This window comes from Sarcophilus harrisii, chromosome 3, assembly GCF_902635505.1.
Source record: "Sarcophilus harrisii chromosome 3, mSarHar1.11, whole genome shotgun sequence".
In the NCBI taxonomy this organism is placed as follows: Eukaryota; Metazoa; Chordata; class Mammalia; order Dasyuromorphia; family Dasyuridae; genus Sarcophilus; species Sarcophilus harrisii.
Genome location: NC_045428.1, coordinates 394,844,251 through 394,861,598, shown reverse-complemented (window position 1 = coordinate 394,861,598; position 17,348 = coordinate 394,844,251). Strand labels below are relative to the sequence as shown.

Below are 17,348 nucleotides of genomic sequence, written 5' to 3'. Positions count from 1 at the left end.
GCTGTTGAATAAGCTCAAAATAGTGGCTATCACCAGCACCTGGTGATTAAAATGTGTTAAGAAACTGATAGAATTCTCAAAGCTAAATCAACATGTAATTGTGCAAATAATAATAATGAGAATGGCACTAACAGAGAGACAGGACAGATAAGGCACAGATCTGCATTGGTTCAGTTAATGTTTCACTAAAGCTCTTCCAGTGATGAAAAAACAGGTCTGGGGAAAATACACTATTGCTTTTTCATGCTACCCTGAGCGTCTCCTAAGTACCCTTGGTAAGAACATTAGTTCTTTGAAAATGGTGACATTCTACAACTTTAAACCATAAAAGACATCAGTGGAAGAATATAGTGTGACTCCCAAAGTTTTAATTTACTGTGTAATTTCCTAAAGGCAATCCTACCCACTCTATTCTTTAGTTGTGTGCTCAGTTCATTGTCTATCTGCAGTATAAGTCCAAGATATATGTCAATGAACCAGCTCTTGGGGTTGACCATCCAATGGCATAGCATAATTTGTAGAAAAGGTATTTTCTCACCACTTGTTTTTTTTTTTTTTTCCTATGTATATAGCTAAGCAAGCTCCTGAGTGATTAAAACTCTCATTTAGGAGACTGAAACACTCCAGGGTTTGATACAGTCAAATAGTCCCATTCAGAAAGAGAAGCATCTAAAGGATTTCATCTCTAGGAAATCTCTCTTCCTTCTGGATTGTCCTAAACAACTGCCATAACAATGGCCCATAGCTTTTCAGAACATCTGTCTGTTTTGTGCCTCATTTGAGAATAATAATCAGTCACCAACGATCTCTATTGTCTCCTCTTCTTAAGAATCTTGTACGATTTTTGACATTTGCATTTTGACATTAGCAGCATTTTGTTCTACCATATTCAATGAAAATATTCATGTTTGACAGTCATGCCTCTCTGGGACCTGATAAGCCTTTCACTCTTCTTTTTTCCTTACACTTAAACCATATTCTTCAACATTTTTTTTTAAACTATTGTCCCTTATGTCCAACTTTGCATTAAACTTGATTCCTCTTTATAACACAGAATGTGTACATGAGATTCAGTGTTTTTTTTCTGGTATTTTATTGCTGGTAGGGATTTCTAAGGGAATCATACAACTCGATCAACAAAAAAAGGGAATAAAAAGTAACAGCAGTTCCTGGCAAGGAAAACCCTAAAATTGACCTTTTCCAGCACCTTTGACCTTTAGTCTTTCAGCCTATGTTTCTGATGATTAAAAGGTATATGATTTTGATCTTATCTGTCTAATGCTGCCATTCTCATTATTATTATTTGCACAACTATATGTTGATTTGGCTTCAAGAATTCAATCAAGTTCTTTGTAGCATATCTCTATCCCCTCATACTCTGCAATAAATCTTGCATAAGCCAAAATTGTTTTCATACAGTTCTTTTTGCAAATAGTTATCATGAACATTATAAGAATGATAACCACATATTCCACATAGTGTTTTTCATTGCCTTTAAACCAAACTGCTCCAATTTTTTCTGTTTACCTCTATACCTACAGCATGACCTCTCCTTTGTTATAGCAGCAACTTTCTTTTATTTTTCTGCTTTCATTTAAGGCAGTTATTGATAAATAAGTTAATTTCTCCAGTAACATATTTTCTCAATCTAGATTAGAATCTCACATTTTGAGGTTAAACTAATGTATTAAAACAATCCCTAACATAATGTGGAGCTCACAAGGACCTTAGGGATGATCTAGTTGCCTAATCTCATTCTACAGATCAGGAATTTGAGACTCAGAAAGGTTGTCATTTCTCCAGAGTCACACATTAACAGATCTCACACACAAGTCAAAATTATCTTCATGAACAAATGTTTATCATGAACATTGATCCTTAGGATCTTTTTCAATTTGAAATCTATAATACTGAATCAAAATATAGCATGCTTTGCACTATACCATATAAATGAAACCTGAATATCAATCAATCAACAGACATTTCTTAAGCAAGCATATACCTTCTTCCATTTTTCCATTATATGTTGTCCTCCCCCATTCAAATGTAAGCTCATTAAAAGCAAGGACTGTCTGGTTTTCTTGTATTTGTATTGTATTATTTTCAGTGTTTAGCATAGTACCTGAAATATAGTAATAACTTAACAAATACTCTATTTACTTGTTTATTATCTAGCTATTCTGTCCTAATAACTGTATTAGATGCCCAAACTGCATATCCTAAAAGAAAGACCCTGATTTCCTTGCTTCTATTCTTTTTTTTTTTCAGCGTAAGATAAAAGTTCATTGTAAACTAGATTTATTTTGCATAGAGGAGGAATTTTCTGCAATGCAGGAACAACTTGGGTAGTGTTTATAGCTATGCAGAGAAAAAGAGAAGGCAATTGGCAAAGGTTATTTATTTCCATTGTTCTGACTTTCTAATATTGTGATTTCCTTTTTTCTTTTCTCTGAAAAGAAAAGAGGGAGGCACATTTTCAGATCTTTTCTTTGGGGTAAAATTTGTTCAGAATTTCACAACATTCAGTTCTGATCACTTCATTGTCTCCATTTGCATTTTATGGTCATTGTGTATACTATTTTTCTTGTTCTGCTTATTTCACATTGTATCAGTTCATATGTTTTCTTTGATTTTTCTGAATCAATCATATTCATGGTTTCTTCTAGTATTTGAATGAATGTTTCTTGACATGTTTGCATCTTAATTTATTTCCAATTGAACAGCATTGATTTTGTTTCCAGTTCTTTACTACTGCAAAAAAGATGTGGCTGTAATTATATAAGACCTTTATTTTCATTACTGACCTCTTAGGAGTATATGCCTTCCAGTGGAATGGATAAATCAAAATTACAGACATTTTAATCATTTTCTTAGAGTCATTCCAGATTGCTTTCTAAAATATGGGGCCAATTCATAGCTCCATCAAAGTGTATCAGTCACTTTGGCAAATTTTCAAGTGTTTGGGTCAACTTAATAGAGTCTACAAATGTCATGTTTTTTGGCATCTCAGAGATCTCATAAAATACTGCAAATATTCCTTTTTGCATTGGTAAGTAACTAGTAGACCCTCTGCTGTGATTTCTGAGCTTCCTTGGGGCTCTCTCTCTTCAGAGGCTAAAAGAATAAATCACTATGTAATAACAGATAAATCTGACTAGAAAAGAGAAAAACCCAGACACTTCTAAGCCAGGAAGCAATAAGAACTGAAAACCAACTCAATGGAACAAACTTAGTCTCTCCCATAGTTGGACCCAGCCTAGATGCCAAATAATCTGGCGCCTCTCCCTTCTTGAACTTGTAATGTCATTCCTTCCTGCTGATTTACCCTCTTTTCTGTTTTCTTCTCTTTCCAACGTGGAGCTATTCTCACTAATCTTACTTGAACCCAGTGAAAAATGTACATGGCTGTTATTAGGTCCCAGAATGCTTTCTGTACCCAAAATGAATTTCTGCTTCCTTAAAATGGCCCAGGCTTGGGACCATCTGACCCTTAGATATTTCTAACAATATACTGGGGTATTTATTGTGCTCTTGATTAGCCCTTTCTTCTGAGGACCCCTCAGACCCTTTGTTCTCTCAGAATTATTTCTGCTGACTATTTTTGACAGGTTGAAGTTTCTGACAGTACTGATCAATCAGGTCAAAAAGAGGCTATGTCTTTATGGACATGAGTTTCAATTTCTCTCTTGGCTAGTTTTTCCTTTTTTTCACTTGAAGTGGTTCCCTAGCTGACTGGAATATTCAGATTTTGTGTTGAGGTGCTGACCCCCTGTGGGGGTGTGAGGTGATGACAGAATTTATTAGATGTGCCTAACTAGAATCACTTGCCACAGTCTGGGCAAGTTTATCATCAGAAGAAATGGAAAAATAGAAACCATATATCTGGAAAAAAAACTAAAAGCAAATAAGCCCACAGAAGTCACATAATACCAAAACACTGTGGATAAGAACTAAGGAGAGAAGATGCATTGTAATGTAATATTAAGAGCCTAGACCTGGAAGCTAAGAATTAGTTGTCCAAAAGTAGCATAGTCAGCCTTGTGAGGTGATGGATTCTCCTTTTTTGAAAGCCTTAAAGCATAGGCTGAATGACCATTAGGCTTGTTAGAGTAAGGATTCCTTTTGTGTATGTGCTATTGAAGTTCCATCCAAGTCTTTAATTCTGGGATTCTAGAATCAGAAAACTTGGCTTTTCATCAGAGGTGTTCTAAAGCTTAAATGAGATAAGACTTATGAGAAGCACTTTGCAATCCTTTTAAAGTGTTATATAAATGACAATTATTGTTGTTGTTAACATTAGCTTTGTGATTATTGTTGTTGGTCAGTTTTTTCAGTATGTCTGACACTTTGTAATTCCCGTTTGGGGTTTTCTTAGCAAAGATACTGGAGTAGTTTGTCATTTTCTTCTCTAGTTAATTTTACAGATGAGGAAACTGAGGCAGACAGGATTAAGTGCCTTGCCCAGGATCATGCAGCTAATAAGTGTCTGAAGCCAGATTTGAACTCAGAAGGAGGAATCTTCCTGACTCCAGGAGCAGCATTCTGTTCACTGTACCACCTGCTAATATTAGCCTATCATGTCTTCAATCTGATGATGACTTAATTCCCTCAACCTTTTTCTCAAGTAGTGCTTATAGACAAAGTAGTGCTTATGACAAATGAGGACTTCTTATGTAAATGCTTCACATAATCTGATTAGACCTGACACTAGGACACCCTTGTGTTTAGTTCTGGGTTTATTTTCTAGTATCTGTGTGGTCTTGGCTATCACATGGATTTTTTGTTTCTCAGTGTTCTCATCTATAACATGAAATATCTGATTTAGATTAGAAATTCTTAATCTGGGGTCTGTGAATTAATTTAAACAACATATTGGTAGTTTAATAAAGTGATTATCATTTATTACAATAGTTTTCTTTGCAATTATTTGTATTTTATTTTATACACATCAAAACATTATTCTGAAAAGAGATCCATACATTTCAAAGATTGCCAGAGTTGTCCAAGACACAGAAACAATTATATACTTCTGGTATCGATGGTAGCTAACCTCCCTTCCAGCTCGAGATTCTTTGTTTTTATGGTTCTATATCAATATCATCATCTCTCATTCTCCTATAATAACCTAATTCCTTGGAGTTTGGGAGAGGGGAAGAGTTATACCATTATCATCTAACTCCTTCGGGGGTTCTTAGACAAGCTAGATGAGCGAGATCCTGCAAGTAAAGACATGGGATTGTGGGGTGAAGGCTGAGGAAGATGGGAGGAAGATAAGGAACTGATTTGAAGCAGGGATACACAAAGCAAAAACTTCATTTCCCAGTTTTATTAAGAACAAGCTCTAACATTAAGTGTTCTTATTGAGGTATAGCCTAGTAACCGACTAGAGCAGTATAGCTGTTATTAATCTTAATTTATATTTAGAGAAATCTAGAGTTCAACTTGGTTAAGTAATTGACTAAGGTTTTATAGTTAGTAATGTGTTAGGATTGAATTCATTATTGGAAGGTTACTTTTCACTAACATTGACTAGAATAGTCCATAGGACCACAGATCTAGAATTGTAAGGGATTTTAGAGGCCAATCTAATCCAACAACTTCATTTTACAGATGATTGAGTGACATGTTCAAAATCCCAAAGGTGACCTAACAATGACAGGATTTGAATTCAGATCTTGTGACTCCAAGTTCAATACTCTTCTATGATGGTCTTGTGAGAACTTGCTCTTAGGATTTAGCACATGGTACACTTGGCTCTTGTTGGAAAACATTGGTCCATCCTCATTCCATTTTTCAGAGCAATTCTAGGATTATTTCAGCTAAGGACTGGAGAAGTTCAGATGTCTTGCAGGGAGAAGGCAAGGTCTCCTACAGGTGTACCTAATTGTCTTCCCATCACTGATATCAAAGGTTGGGAGCAGCAACTCAGATGGGAAGTTGAAAGCTTCTAAACTGAAGGTGGCAAGCATAGAAGATACTAGATAGCCCTAGTAATGGAGAAAGGGCTTCCTTGCTCCTTTCATATAATAATTATTTCATAAGAAAACCCTATGAACAAGTGTATTTGAGGAGCTAGTTGCTTTCTGAATAGTTTTTCTAATATACCCAATTTGAATCATTCATTGAAAAATTCTTGTAAGATTGTTTAGCAAATGACCATTTCAATTCAGTTAAGTTTCATTCAGCTCAGTATTTGTTGCATTTCCAAGACTTAACTTTCCTATCAAAGTGTTGCTGTTAAAAGATTGCCATGGGTCTCCTGAACCTGGCTTGAAGCCTTGGCTGCCAGCAATCAGGAAACAGCGACTGTATAATTAAATGAAGGGAGAGCAAGAAAGATTAAAAAAAAGGGAAAGAGAAAAGGTGCAGCAGGGAAGATAGATCTTTCATTTCTTATCTTTTAGTGGATTCTGTAGCAAAACATATAGACCATTCACTTTAAGAAAGGAAGAAAGAAAGAAGGCAGAGTAAACATCAATCCCAAGGAAATTCTTTCTGTTTTATAGAGAGAGATGTTTAGTCTGTGGTTTTGTCCTTTTGGAAGTCTAAATGACCTCTCCTCCTTTGCATTAAATAAAAAATGATGCAAGACCTCAGATTAGGTTTGGTGGCAGAGCCGCAGAGGGAGCTCCAGCATCCATTACTTTTCCTCTGTTGTTAATGGCAGCAAACATTTGATTAACTACTGAGATTTGGACATCAAGGGGATTCAAGGTACGGTTAGAGGTAAATCATGTAGCTAAATCTCTGTTCCATCCTCACTTCACCTGCTCTCCCATTTTCAGATTTCTGGCAGAATTGCAGCTGGAGGCCTTCACCTCAGGGGCAGGACAAGCTATAATTATTTCAAGAGTAATTGGAAAAAAACTGCACACAATAATAGCTTGTCAATAAAGCACAGAAGGTATAAGAAGGTGTAGCTTTTCTTGAAAGATTAAAATCCAAAGCTTTCTCTTTTCCATGACTACAAAACAGATCTACTAAAGGGAAAAGATTTTAGACAATTTCTGCAATAGTAAACAAAGTTCATACTTTTTGTACTGACAAAAATTGAAAAGAACAAATAAAATTTAGCCTGTGACACATCTGATATATAGGTTGTGGTTACATAAACTTCAAGAAGAATAAGATCTGATTTTCTTGGAGTTAGTAAATGTCAGTTAATCTTCAATAAGCTAAAACCCAATATGGGCTAATGATGATGAATGTGAACAGGCATTTGAGGTGCGGACATCAGTTTTATGATTGTATAGAAGTTAAGGCTCAAAAGGGGAAGGACTTTCTTGCTTATTTGGCTTCTATTTTAAATATTACAAAGTTGTTCTTGTTTGACATTATTTGACACTATTTATAATAGACATAACAGACCATAATTAGTATTTAAGAGAAATTATAGGGTACTAATTTTAAAATAGAAAAAGAAAACTAGATGATCCTTTGGATGACAAGATGAAATATCCAATCCAAATCCACAACAAAGACAAATTTATTCATTCAATAGTCACATGTTGAGATTTACTATCAGAAAATCAAGAGGGAAAAATTCTTAAAAATTTGAATTTAACAAATAATCACATGGGAAAGTCTGTTTTAAATGTGTTAAGACATGATCTCATTGCTTCATGTGCTTTGGGCCTTGTGGGTGCAAGCCTTTGTGCCTCCCTTATCTTCTCCCCTGAATCATCAAAAGTATTATGTCAAAGAGAATTGGGTCTTGGGCCAAGAAGAGCTATGTAGATCTTAAAGAAGTTACTCTACCCTCGGCCTTCCCTGTATCTTCTCAGAGTGTGGGGAGTCTGTAAGCGTGTCTTCCTTTGTTGGAATCAGGGATTGGGAGTCTGGAAAAGGTAGTAAGTAGCTCCTCTGCCTCCAGAAAACATGGGGCTGCTTACACTTAGCAGTAAGAGCAAATATACTAATCTAACAATCCTGAAACTGATGGGCCTCAATTTTGTCTTCCTTTTCTGCTTCATGTTTCTTTCTGTATTGGTGACCCAACAGTGAACATGATATGAACATGTTGGGAATAATTCCTACCTTTGGAACTCCTGAAAATCTTACTGACAGGAGAAAGAGTTCTCTGCAATTACATCTTGGAGAAGATTATCATTGATGGGAGCATAAACTCATATCATGCTCTGGCTTGCCAGAAGACATGAATTTAGAGGGCATTGTTTGGACAATGCAAAGTCTAGGTGAAGGTGAAACTGGTTCATTAGTCTTTCTGTTTCATATTTTAAGGAGCAACTTTTTGGTAGAATATTGTAGGAGTTGTTACTGTTTCATGTCTTTGTTAATGAGTACTTTTGAATATTTTGTATTTTAAACTTTTCTTTTACACGGTTAATGTAAATAACTCTCCAAAACCTGATCAACATTGCACATTTGAGTATTTTTGGAGAGACCCCAAACTAGAGCCATACCTAAATTTTAAGTGAATTTCCTCAGGGCTCTGAGATAGAGACATTAAGAGCCAGAGACTTTATAACTTTTCTCTTTAGAGGCCAGGGATGCACAGGACTGAAACTGGTCCTCAGGATACCAGATCTCAGGCTCCTTTAGTGGGTCATGGCATTTGACCCCTTCCTAGACCAGCTCCAGGTCTTGTTACCTAAATGTGTCATTTATTAAAGGAATCATTCTTTCTTTAACAGAGTTTGAAATCTGAAGCTCTGGGCTGGAATCCCAGCTGTGCCACTTGCTGTGTGACTTTGGGCATCTGATTGTTTTTATGACTCAGTTTCCCATCTTCCTCATTCATTAAAGGTGAAAAGTAGCACTACCTATTTCATAGGACTTTTTTCCCCCCAGTGTTGAAGGTTGTGATTTTATGTGTAGAAATTTTGACTGAGAAAACTTCTCTAAGTACAAATTGGCAATTTTCTGCTCCCTAAAATGTTTCCCTTGGGCCATGGAAAAGTTAAATGACTTAGGCAGAATCACATAGTCAATATGTCAGAGGCACAGATTGAATCCAGGGCTTCCTGACTCCTACCAGATTGCTCTCCTTTATGCCTGTCTGCCTTTAGGAGGAGCAAATGAAAAGTGTTTTATTTGTGAAGTTGATTTGAAAAAATGCAAAGTGCTATTACAAATATAATGTGCCATTATCTATACAGCAGGCTTCTTAAATTTTTTCCACTCATGACCCCTTTCCGCCCAAGAAATTTTTATGTGATCCCATCTTGAAACTGAGCCAAAGTGTTTCTGGCAGCGTTCATACATATATACAGTGCAGAGTGTAGGTTGTGTGGTCAAAACCAAGGCTGTAGTGAAGTCTCATGATGCAACATGGGCAAGTGCTGCCAGAAGGATTTCAGATTCATTACGCCTTTAAGTCTATATTTATTTTTGGTAGTTGAATTCAGAAACCTCTTATTGTTGCCAAATTTTCTGTAAACCCCACATTGTTAGGTCCTCATAATTTAAGAAACTGTTATATAGTCCTTTCCATAATCTGTATCAGAATTACTCTTTGATTCCCTTCTTCCCTCAGTGTTATTTTTCATTCTTGGATACACTGTAATCATTCTCAAATAGTTTTAAGTGTGTTTTGTTTCAATCCAAAATATAAACTTGAGAGCAAGGACCATGTTTTCTTTATACCAAAGCTTCTTAAACTATGAGTAGTGACCCTATAAGGAGTTGTGTGTAGAAGATACAAAATTATGATTATCAGTAAATATTTGATTGGTATACCTATAAATTTGGGATCATGTAAAAATTTCTTAAGTAAAAAGGGATCACAAATGGAAAAAGCTAAAAAAAAACCCCAACCCTAATCTGTACTACCTTTTCTTTAAATCCACATGCCATGTTAAATAAAATGTAAACTTCCATTAGTAAAAATAAGTAATCAGGGTTAAAACTTGTCTGATTGCCCCAAACTATACTTAGAAACACCATGAACTTTGCATAATTCAACAGCTGTGAAAATGTATGCTAAAATTGCCCTAAATTTGAAATGAGCTACTTGAATCTTAATGAGTCTTTATCCCATATCTAGACTTGGTGTGTGCTCCATGAATATAAAAGCCAAATTTTAACTTGTAGATTTTTTTTTAACAGATAAAGTGGGATGGCTACCAATGCATAAGACTCAGACAATATAACCATAACCATTACAACAGTGTTTTGGGAAAGGATGGACACTGATAGTAAAATTCAGGAAAAGTTGGTGATTGAAGTCCCTGACCAGAAAAGGAAAAGCAGTCTAGCAGCCAGCTGTAATCTCCACACTCAGAATTCCAACAAACTGGCTTGGGTGTGTTTGGTGGTTGCTTCAAGGCAAAAACATTTTCCAATATCATTGTCTCATCATAGCATGGAGGCAAATCTAGCTTTTCAAAGGCTATCTAGTAGAGTTCAAATTCTTCAAACAAATTCGAAGGTAGGCTAGGAATGGACTGTTTATTTTCCTTTCATTGACCAATCTTCTTAAATTTGGAAAGGTCACTAGATAAATTATTCTGGCCTAGGCAATGGTTGTAATCTGCTTTAGTGAAGATCCACACATCCAAGATTTTAAAAAATAGAATTCTTGAAGTTAAAGTATAATATACAAAGGTAGTTCCATGGGGATGAATAAATCCTAACATTAATATGTCTTAAATTTTAAGCATAAGATTAGGGATCATGAACTCTTGGAATTCCAAGCCATTCATTCACCACTGTTAAAAAACAAATACAACTATATACATATTTTATGAAAATTATTGACAACAAAACTTTATTTTACTACATTTTCCAATTCTTGTTAATAGAAGCAGAGATAAATCAAGGAATATTATTACTTTTCTTCCCAACTGGCATTTAAATTTATTATACTATGACTGTCATTTTGTGATAAAGTAATGGAGAATTTCTTACTGAATCTTGTACACTATGTAGAGAGTAAACCTTCAAGGACCTTGTAAATTGGCACCTTTGTTGTGCGACACCTTATCAAGACATTCTAAAATCTATGCAGTAGATATGGATTATAATAGAATTATAAGAATTTGTTACATAAGTGGTTCATATAATCCTGTAAGTACCTAATTATGGCATATTATAATCAATATAGATCAGATTACAGATAATATATTTGTGTACTCTATACACAGTTTGAAAATTGTACTATATATGCTACTGCCCATTAGGAACTTTGTACCCATAACATATATAACTTGATTTATCTCAACATTAGTACCTGTCACATAAAGTGAAATATTCTCACATAAAATATATTTAGAAAAATTAATATTTAAAAGCGTGCTTCATTGTACCTCACTCTGGGTATTATACTATAGGAAGCTCTGAGTGTAACCTTGTCTATATTGGTCTAGACTTGCTTGATCTGTTTGTTGAATGGGGCCTTTGAGAGAATGTCAAAGGGATAAAATTCCATTGTTAACAAAAGAGTGGGCATTGTGACTGATATTAAAAATAACATGCTATATATATCAATTCATAATCTTTTTCTTTAAGTTCTTAGGCTGCTTGATTTTCCTTTTTCCTTTGCGTGACTTTTCAAAAATGTTTCCCCCCAATCATTTTTATTGCATTTTAAAAAGTATATAAAATACAAATATGACAAATACAAGATAAAAAGCTATACTCATTTGAGTACTAGATATGTAGGAAGAAGCAATATTCCAAAGAAGCAATTACACATTCCAACCTATAATCTCGTAGATCAATGCTCTCAGCTGCCTGGATTCATATGTAACTGTATTCTTCCCGATGTGCATTCTTTCTTCCTCAAGGGGTTGTTCAATGACTGCTGGTATGTTTCTACCATAAAGTTCACAGTGTTCTAGAAACTGTACACACTCTTGGATAACACTATCCCGAAGCATGATCATGTGTTTGGACATGTTTTCCAGAAGAGACAGGAAGCATCTTTTGGCATAATACCAGGTGTCAGTCCCAAGTTTTTTATTGTAGGGTTCCAAGCTTTTGATAACTCGAGATATACCAAAGTCATAATTTCCTTTGGCACAATATAGAGTTCCTATCACCAAGTTTACTATGCAGAGATGGTAGATTTTCTTATCTGGATCATCATAGGACAACTGCTCTTCCTCCTTTTCAATTTTCCTCATCAATTCCTCTGCCTCTTCATTTTGACTTGTCATAATATAGGAGACACACAGATTGGCCAACACAATGGCACTCACGTTCAATATATTATCGTAGTGCTTCTTGACTATGGGCTCATAAAAACCAATTGCTTCTTTGTATTTATTTTCTTGCATGAACAGAACGTGAGCAACATTCAGTTTCCATACATCATGGTCATTACAAAACTCCACGGACTTGCGAAAGATTTTTTCCACCATTGGATAATTCTCAAGGTTCCAATAGATTTTAGCCTGAGCCATCAACACTGGGATATACTTTTCTAAAGTTTCATCATACTCGTTCACTGCCTTCTTGACGGCCTCGTCGTCCCTATTGTGCCTGGCTTCCTGCACTTGCTTGGTGAGTTTCCTCAGCTGCTCAGTCAGCATCCCCGCCAGCTCGTCCAGCTTGAGGAAGGCTTCCTCGGGGGCTGTCTGACAGGTAATCATGGCATCCAAGAAGTCGTAGAGATAAGGCGAGAGAAACTTGTACGTCAGATGAGCATTTTCTGCCAGGACGTCCGCAGCCAGGTCGAAATATTCGTACTTGCAGTAGAGAAGCAGCAGGTTCCCAAAAGTCTCCGGAGGGAAGGGGTTCTGCTGAAGCAGGAACTGCAGCTTTTCGAAGCCCTCCGTGGGCTTGGCGTCCATGTTCATGAGGGCCTGGTTGTGCAGGGTGACGGGGTCCAGCTCCTCCTCGGCGCGGGGGGGCATGTCGGTGAGCGCCTCCTGCGCAGCCTCGTGGTTCCTCAGCTGGTACTCGATGGCCGCTTTGAGGTTGAAGGCCTCCACGAGGGCGGTCTGGTGGAGCACCAGGGTGTTGCCCACGCTGCGCACGTCGATGCCCTCCGTGGTCATGCCCACGCCCAGCTCGGGGTGCTGGCGGATGCCCCGCTCGATGATGTCCGCGATGTGCTTCAGGGCCGGGGCGTAGTGCCGGCTGCTGTAGTAGGCCAGGGCCAGGTTGTAGGAGAGGTCCGGGCGGTAGCCCGACGCCTGCAGCGCGGCGCCGAACTTGGCGCAGGCGGCCTCGTACTGGCCCTCCTTGTACAGAAGGCAGCCCAGGTTGACCTGGCCGTCGGGCTCGCTCTCGGCGCCGGCCTCGTCGCCGCCCTCCCCGCTCAGCAGCTGCTCCACCAGGCTCTGCGCGCCAGGCAGGTCGCCCTCGCTGTACTTGATGGCGGCCTGGAGGCGCAGGACGCGGCCGTGGTAGGCGGGGTTGTCCAGGAGCAGGAAGGCCACCCGGGTGGCCTCGGGGTAGAGGCAGGCCTTGTAGAGGGCCTGCGCCTGGTACAGGCGGTACTGCTCCAGCTCGGGGTGCAGCTGCCCCAGCTGCTCGTAGCACTCGGCCGCCAGCGCGAACTCCTGCAGGCGGTAGTAGCAGTAGCCGAGCAGAGACAGGCCGGCGCGGCACCGCGGGCTGCGCTGCAGCTCCCCGCCCAGAAGCTGCACCGCCTCGGCGTACCGGGCGTCCCGGATAAGGCGGTACACCGCCGCAGTGAACTCCCCGTCCGGGATCTGCGCCCCGGTTAGGCCCGCCATCGCCCCCAGGATTGCTCCGCGTTGCCGTCTCCACGGCAACTGCTGCTGAAACGGAAACCGGAAACAAAAAAAAGCGGTCTTCCTCCGGGACCCGGAAGTAAATATCGTCTTTGTTCTATCTGGGGACGATTTGGAATCGGAATCCCGCAGGTATTATCGATCGCTCAGTTGCTCGCTTCGCAAGATTCCTAACGCTTACGCACATGAGGGGAGATCCCCGAGCTTCCATCGAATGTTTCTCGGCTTGCCCCACTTTGGCTGCGCACGGACTCCTGGGAAGATGAGTTTCCGTCTCAGGAGCGCTGTATGCTGGGAGATGTAGTCTCTGTGGGTCATTTTCTCACTCTTGGGAATTGTAGTTTTCGGGATCATATTGAGAAAGCTGGAGGCTGGGTCCACTTGATCCTATCCTTTGTTCCCTGAGAAGACTGGTCTTCCTCTTGTGCGAGGCGATGCTCACAAACTGCTTTTTTTTTTTTTTTTTTTTCTTAAGAGGGCAAGGACAGGCTAGATTTTGAGTTAAAATAGATGAGAGAAACCCTCTAATTTTCCAGATGGGGAAAATTCCCAAAGTTGTACAGTTTGTAAATGTGAGAGCCGACATTCAAACCCAGAGCCCCTGCTTCTTTCCCCTTCCCGCATCCTATGCGCTTCTCAAGCCTACTCTCGTCCTTGGGAGGAACGAGGGACGTTCCCTAAGGGGGATGCTTTTTGAGAAGAGAAAAAGCCCTTTTTCAAGGGGTGATGGCGAAAATTACACTCAGTTCCTTCCTCTATAAAATCTGGGCTTGGGGCTGGGCAGTTTCTGGAGGCACCTCTTGATCCTCGCCACCAAAGGATGCAGAGTCTGCAGCTGCTGAGTTGGGGAATCACAGGAATCAGGATTTCCTGCTAAAAGCGCTTGTAGAAATCACGTACGCCCACCCCCTCATTTTACTAATGAGGCATAGAGAGAAGCCAAGGGAGCTGCCCCAAGTCCCACACATTTTAAGTAGAATTGGAAATCCAGCGTTAGGTTTTAAAATTCCAAATGGAGAACTTTTTTCCTCTGGTCTATACTGTTGGCTAACAGACCTTAAACCCGATCCGTTGGAAGGACATAAAAGGAAAAAAAAAGACCTGGTTTCTGCCTCCAAGGTGTAATAGTGTTCCAGGTTTTATTGAGACTATAAAATGTAGAAATGAGGAGGTTCTTTGCAGTGCTTGCTTTCATCTGGTACATCCTCTGCATAGAAGGGATGCTGTTTTCAAACTTTTATGAAGCACACAGCCTCTAATACTTCGAATACCAAATACCAAGCTAGGGAGTTTTGCCCCCCACCCTTCAGAAAAGAATGACGGAATTAAAATCTCCTTTTCCTTTGTTGTAGAAAAGTGTTTGACTTGGAGTCAGAGGAGTTGAGTTTGAATTATGGATTTCCTTGGTGATTTTATCTGTGTGATCTTGGGCAAGGCTCTTAACCCTCTTTCTGCCTCAGTTTCTTCTGTAAAAAGGGAGGAAGTTAAACCAGATGACCTCTTAGCTTACTTCCAATTTAAATTGATGATTCAGTGATTATTTTTCCACTTTTCCACCTGGTCTCACAAATATACTTCAAAATTTGCCTGAGTCCTTTTAAATGTGGGTATTTCTTCCATAAATACAGACCACAACACAGACATGTAATTTCATCTTGTTTTTCTATAGATTTTCCAGAGAAGATAAACCCTATGTTCTAGAGATCTACTACCAGTGTAATACACTGGCTCTCTTATCTGTTAAGTGCTTATTTTTGCTATGTGACCAGCCCATCTCCTTTGCTAATCATATTTTTACTTAATGATATGACCTCTTATGTGTATACATTATTATTGAAAATATGCTGCAGCCACCATATATTTTTTCAGTTATTTTTGGGTCACCTACAAGGTTGTACTTTGGAGATTGTGATGTTACAAGATTAGGGTTTATATCACTGGTTGAACATTTGTGTTTTTTAAATAGAAAGGATGAATTTATAGAATGGGAAAGAGCTTGGTATTGTTAAAAGCACTGCACGATTTCTCAGATGCAGTCTAGTCTGATCTTTTTTTCCTATTCAGGGTCCAACTTGTCTTGTCCTATGTTTTCATACATACACATATATACAAATGCAGACATAAACATATGCATACACACAGTATTCTTCCTTAATGAACTGACCATTCAAATTCATGACACAGGCAGTAAATATTTTTAAGATCTGTTTAGTTCTTCTTGTATGATTTGTTAGAGTTCTTTCCAGTAATTACAAATTTCATTGAGCAGGCTCTACATAGTTTTGGGGCTTGATTCAATAAGCAGAATATTATCCAGGAAACAGAATCTGAAGAATCTCATATTCGGTAGGAGGCCTTTATTTTGTAAATCTCACAAATAAAACTATAACATTTTTGACCTACAACTTTAAGAATGTCATCTATTTTGATAGACATTAATGTCTTAGTAAGGATTCTCTTAATTACTGAAAGAAACAGTGCCATGAATCAAAGTTTGAAGTAAAAAAAATAGTCTTGTACTTGATCAAAATTGAATCTCATTCAGACTCATAACAAAAATTAAATTCTTAGAATGTTTTAGAAATTAATTCTTGATAGTCTTATTCTTTTATCAAACACATGAAATAGCTGATTAAGGCTGTAAATTTCTCATTAGGGACCCAATATATTTAACATCTTTTGTATAATGACCAGGGTAATACCATAAACAAGTAGGAGCTTAATAATATTATTTGAGGAGAGTGATAAAACAGTAGACTCATACCTATTGTTTGGATGGATTCATTGATGACAATTACCTTTTGGGAAATGAAATGAAACATTTTCATTTGGGATTGGGAAAAGGGCCATGCAAAAGATGACAATGGCATTTGGTTACTTCAGTAAAATGGAGGGTAAATCATGAAACTTTCAGGACCTTAAAAGTTATTTCTATAGGAGATGACTGCTGACAAATTGACCTAAATCCTGAATCTGCTTTAGAAAAGGATGTTAGAATCCAATCTGTAAGTGCTAGGACTTACAGTTTTTAGGGAAATTGATATGTAGGTTCTTTGTGCCAAACCTTTGCAATTATAGTTGAACATTATTTGGTTTTGATAGCAGAAATTACATCTGCCTCTGAATTACAGCTGACAGAATGCTAGGGAATTAATGGTGGGTTGAAATTTAGTAGTTCTTAATGTTTTCTCATAGACTTAGAACTCACCCATTTATTGCAATATTCTGATGGAGGCATAACTTTTCAATGGACGTGTCATCTTATGCAACAAGAAAAAAAGACTGTTGGGTCACTCGAATAATAAATATCATCTCATTTATATGGTGCTTAACATCTGTTATTTCATTTGATCCTCTCAATAACTCATTTTTCAAATGAAGTTGCCAAGAACAGACTGAATAAATGAGTAGCCCAAAGTCACACAGCTATTAAGGGGGAGAACTGAGATTCAAATCTAGGTCTTCTGAATCCTATTCCAGTGTTTTGTTTGGCTTTTAAAAATAAACACCATGCTGTATCTCAGTATGATATATAAGCATATATAATCACTGATTTAATGAATTCACTTTCTTTCTTTGTACACAAAAAAGTATGAGATGAGTGCTTGTGAGTAGAGTCAAAGAACCTTCTACTTCACAGATTTCAAAAGAGGAAGAGACATTCACTACTAGTAAGTATAATTA

General features: G+C 38.1%; 1 protein-coding gene across 1 annotated transcript; it reads right to left on the bottom strand.

Moving 5' to 3' along the window:
- Positions 1 to 10,480: 10,480 nt before the first annotated feature.
- Positions 10,481 to 13,720, bottom strand: TTC30B (tetratricopeptide repeat domain 30B). Its single transcript, XM_031960413.1, has one exon. It carries the CDS (start codon positions 13,644 to 13,646, stop codon positions 11,649 to 11,651), a length of 1,998 nt encoding a protein of 665 aa, XP_031816273.1. The 5' UTR covers positions 13,647 to 13,720; the 3' UTR covers positions 10,481 to 11,648.
- Positions 13,721 to 17,348: the final 3,628 nt, after the last annotated feature.

Bases quoted from the DNA above. Each gene is read 5' to 3' on its own strand.
- TTC30B (XM_031960413.1), bottom strand. From the start codon at position 13,646: ATGGCGGGCCTAACCGGGGCGCAGATCCCGGACGGGGAGTTCACTGCG.